Raw genomic sequence first — 4990 nt, 5'->3', positions numbered from 1 at the left:
AAACATGTATATGTGGTGATCTAAGCCAGGAAACTGACCATATATGGACGTGTAATACAATGTATTTTTCTATTTGATGTAATGTATATTCTTATTGGTTAATCCGGGGGAACTCCCCTCATATTCTTACTATATCTTCTGATACAAAGGATGAATAAAACTGAGCTATTTTGGTCTTTGTCTTTGTATTCAAACTTTGTAGTTTGCAGTCTTTGTTCATTCAAAATGCTAATTGCTGGACTGAAATGAGGCACATGATTATAATTCTAACAGTTATGATAAATATGTTTGCATCTCCTTTTCTGTCTATCTAATCATTTCTTGTACACACTGTTTAGTCACACGCTCATAAGACACGTGCTAGTTATTATCCATAAGGAGCAATAATCATGAATGGGTTTGTTTGTCTCTCTATGGACTCTTTTAGCGAACATGACAGTCTCCTTTCTTTTTTATATGGACTTGTTATTCTATTTGTTGGTTTCAGTCTATGCCCTGTCTCTCTGTCTGTGTCTGTGTGTGTGTGTGTGTGTGTGTGTTGTCAGACATCCAATTTTATCTAACAGAGAGTCTCTCTGCATGAATGATCCACGACTTACGGTGGCCGAGAGGTGCAAAACAAATCACAATTACAAAAACAAAATAACACATCCAAAATAAAACAACAAATTATAAACACAATGTTGTTTTGTTTTTGTAATTGTGATTTGTTTTGCACCTCTCGGCCACCGTAACGACTTCTACTACATTTCTCTCCGAAACTTTGGGATATTAAATTAAATTGATTGTGGAGGATTTTAATTGTGACAAGATGATGTACAGGGCAAGTGTCAGTACATACTTTTATGGCATTAGTAGGCGGTCTTTGTGCTTTATTCCTCAAACACACTTCCGGGTTGGCCGAGCTGGCTGGTTCGCGTTTTACACGAACGTCAACACACAAACTCTTCACGGTGTGTCGTCGAGTTTCTGTTCGTTTCAGACCAAAATCAACTGTCTGAAAGTGTACATCCAGTGCAGCCGCTCAGTATATACACAGGACATCGCTAAACAGTAAGTTTTTAATAATCTGCTTGATAATTTATGATTGAAGCATAACTAGTTTCAGTTGCATTCCGTTATCATGATGCATTCACGATGATTTGACTAAAGCGTTGAAATACCTCCTCAGACTTGCGGTTGGAAATTCAGATTTCTTTTGGATATAAATCCAGTGCTCTGTCATAGACTTGCAAATAATATCCCATGCATTATTTGGGATATTATAGGATTTTCTTCTCTTATAGGAAATGACTCATTCATGCCTTCCGTAAGTTAAACAGATTAAACAGGAAATGAGTGATTGGAGATGCAAACATTATATTAACAGTCCGTAAACACTTTCTTAATTCCGTAACTTCACTATTCTGATTTGGGAAATCTTTCACAGTACAATTTTTGTTAGTTAACCCTTTCCCGTGTCCTGTGCTACTAACTAACTATGCTTCCAACAATACTACACAAACAACTATGCTAATTAACTACCTAGGCTACTCGAAATAATGTAAATAACTATATAAATGAATATAAATATAAACTTCCAAGGAAATTTCAACTGCAGTAGCCACCGTTCAACCTGAGGAGGGCAGCACTCAGACGTTTTACACCATATATTGTAGAATTAAAGGGATAGTTCACTTTGAAATAAAATTTTGGTATGTTTTAGCTTACCTCAAGGGCATCCAAGATGTAGGAGTCTTTTTTTCCACAGTAGCCTAGTTTCAATTTTGATATGTTTAGGTCAAACCGTTCTTGTCTGTCAGTCATATAATGCAGGTCTATGGTCACTGTCTCAAAGAGCATGCACAGAGTCCAAATTAAAACAATTCCCCATCGTCCAAATTAAACAATTCCCCATCGTAAGTACACATTGATGGCCTAAGACACGAAACGAGCGGTTTGTGTGAGAAAACGAACAGTATTTATATCGTTTATACCTCTTGTAGTCTAGTGTATATATATCTATGCACCAGTCTGCGCACACGTCACACACCAGGATGCGCGCGCGCCCTCAGATCACTTGGACGTGGCTGTGTTACAAGAGGTATAAACGATATAAATACTGTTCGTTTTCTCACACAAACCGCTCGTTTCGTGTCTTAGGCCATCAATGTGTACTTACGATGGGGAATTGTTTAATTTGGACGATGGGGAATTGTTTTAATTTGGACTCTGTGCATGCTCTTTGAGACAGTGACCATAGACCTGCATTATATGACTGACAGACAAGAACGGTTTGACCTAAAAATATAAAAATTGAAACTACTGCGGAAACAAAGACACCTACATCTTGGATGCCCTTGAGGTAAGCTAAAACATACCAAAATTTAATTTCAAAGTGAACTATCCCTTTAAAACACTTTTTGCCCAAATGTCGAATCAATGAACAGCACTAATAAAGCAAATCATTAACTAAAAAAAAGTTGTTTTAGGGTTTAGTTACCCTTTAAATTCACTATTCTGATTTGTGAAAGGTTTCACAACACAGTTTTGTCAGTTAACTGTTTCCTAACTTCCCCATTCTCAACCCTTGCTCGAGCCCTTAGCCTAATTCTACTATTGTGACTTGTGAAAGGTTTCACAGTAGTTTTTTTTTTTTTTCAGTTAGCTAACCCTTCCTTGAGTCCTTAACTTCACTATTCTGAGTTGTGAAAGGTTTCAGAATAGTTTTTTGTCAGTTAATCCTCTCATGTGTCCTTCACTATTCTGATTTGTGAAGTGTTTCACTGTGCAATTTTGGTCAGACTATACATCTGTTGTAACTAATAATAATATATACATTTTCTTAAAAATGAATCTGCAATAAAACAAATTTCTTATAGAATTGCTCACCATGGTTCATAAAGGAGAGCAAGAAGAACAGAAAGAGAAGAAAAGGAGGAAGACGCTGAAAAATAAATCTGCACGCAAGTCTCATTATTGCTCAAAGTGTGGGATGACCTTCAGCGTGAAAACACGGTTCACGCGACACATGCGCATTCACACCGGAGACAAGCCCTACCAGTGCCAGCACTGTGACATGTGCTTCAGATCGCAGGAGAATCTGTCCGAACATGCGCGTAAACACACCGACGACAGGCCGTATCACTGCTCTCAGTGCGGCAAGGGCTTCGTACGACCAGGAAGACTTGAAATCCACTTGAGAATCCACACCGGAGAAAAGCCACATCACTGCGCTCAGTGTGAGAAGAGCTTCAAGAGCGCAGAGGAGCTGCAGAGCCACACGCGCACACACACGGCAGAAAGATGTCACCACTGCTCTCAGTGCGAGAGGAGCTTCAGGAGAAGCGGTCAGCTCATCAGACACATGCGGATACACACCGGAGAGAAACCCCACAGGTGCACGCAGTGTGAGAAGCGCTACTCGCGCGCAGAACACCTCAAGGACCATCAGATCAGAGCTCACCAAAACAACACACAGATCCACTGAGAGACAGCACACACACACGTGAGCCACTGTGCACTGCCTAAAACTGTCCTGTGAAACCTTTCACAAATCTCAATAGTAAAGTTCGGCACTCACGGAAGGGTTAAATGTTCTTTAAAACATTAAAACATGTTTACAAGCACACTTGTGTTTATTTCCTATTTCTCAACAGATGTCGGATTGGCTAAGCTTAAACGAGGTGGATGAAGAGTGGTGGGAGACGGCATACAAGTTGTTTCTTGAAAGCGATCCGAAAGCGATGATTTTGAATCATTCTGAATTATATATGAAGAGCGATAAATGGAATGATTATAGTTTCCGCTACGACACACTTGTTCCTCCCACTGGGACGTTCCGTGATGTTTCTAAAAGGGCCATTTTGGTGGTGATTTCAAGAGCAAGGAGAATGAATTGGCATGATTGGAAGGATCTAGACAAGCCATTTTCTAAACCTGATGTACAGGATCTGGACGAAATTGACAAGAAACTAATAAACTGTGTTATTGACCTGATCTATAAAGAGGACGGCAGCCCAAGACCTTTTAATTGATACTGTTGAACACTATTGATCGATAGTGTGAGTTAACTAAGCGGCCGTGTTAGTTAAATTAATAACTAATGATCTTTGCAACAGAAGTGAATCAATCAAAATATACTTTATCTGGACAATAACTTTATTCTAGAGCTGCTTTAAAGCCAAATCAATCTCTTTTACTTTAATTTCCTATTATCACTATGAAGCTGCTTTGAAACAATCTATATTGTTAAAAGCGCTGTATAAATGAAGGTGACTTGACTTGGCTAAATGCAATTTGCATCACTATAATAGTATGTATGGTTATTCTGTTGCATCTTCTAATTGAAAATCATTTGAAAACATTTACTGTGTAGAGACTGAATATACGAGACAGTGTTATGGCTTTCATGTTTTGTATAAGAAAATGTTTCTTCTTTTTCTTTTATTTTTCTTCATATTAGGTATCCATCAGTTAATCATTTACTTCTCATTTGCATACATAGACTATTAACTCAAGATTAAGGTCTTGTTTTGTTGTTATATACAGCAAATTATGTCCAGTATTGTGCATATTTGATGAATATGGTTGCAGTAAACAATTATTGGGAAGACACATACTGTCAAGAATAAAACCATTTCTTTGGCCTAACCAGTCTTTCTGTGTGGTTTCATATTAAAAACATAACAATTTTATGTACATTTCTGCATTGATTAGAGCTGCACCCCTAATCCTAGTTATATGAGGGCGCTCACAGGACGAGTGCAGAATGAATGGAGGTCTATAGCACTATACCCCTCGAAATCCACTTTTCTCCGAGTCCGGATATAATTTTTTGTCTAGTAATTTGAATGTTGTGTTTGCACGCTCTGTTTTCTGATAAACCGGCTTGTTGTCGCGCTTCCCGGCTCCTTGCAGCTTTTACCGGTTCTTCTTTTCTTCTGCTGTTTTCCTCTGCGTTTCTCTCCAGAAATCCAGTTCTGCCGTGGCTCTCGCACACTCTTCATCC

General features: G+C 38.6%; 1 protein-coding gene across 3 annotated transcripts; it reads left to right on the top strand.

Annotated features, from left to right (window-relative positions):
• Positions 1–874: 874 nt before the first annotated feature.
• LOC308694488 (uncharacterized protein) lies at positions 875–4636 on the top strand. Of its 3 annotated transcripts, none has more exons than XM_081372045.1 (3): positions 875–1053; positions 2862–3487; positions 3639–4636. In XM_081372045.1, the coding sequence occupies exon 2, from the start codon at positions 2873–2875 to the stop codon at positions 3467–3469; it is 597 nt and encodes a 198-aa protein (XP_081228171.1). In that variant the 5' UTR covers positions 875–1053; positions 2862–2872; the 3' UTR covers positions 3470–3487; positions 3639–4636. The 3 variants fall into 3 exon arrangements, 2 of the variants coding, with proteins under 2 accessions (XP_081228171.1, XP_081228172.1); XM_081372046.1 differs by having other exon boundaries at positions 899–1053; positions 2862–3378; XR_014030601.1 differs by lacking the exon at positions 2862–3487 and having other exon boundaries at positions 899–1053.
• The last annotated feature ends 354 nt before the right edge of the window (positions 4637–4990 follow it).

The sequence above is a fragment of the Scardinius erythrophthalmus genome (assembly GCF_964197995.2).
Source record: "Scardinius erythrophthalmus genome assembly, chromosome: 8".
Lineage (NCBI taxonomy): Eukaryota > Metazoa > Chordata > Actinopteri > Cypriniformes > Leuciscidae > Scardinius > Scardinius erythrophthalmus.
This window is presented reverse-complemented; position numbering and strand designations above follow the sequence as displayed.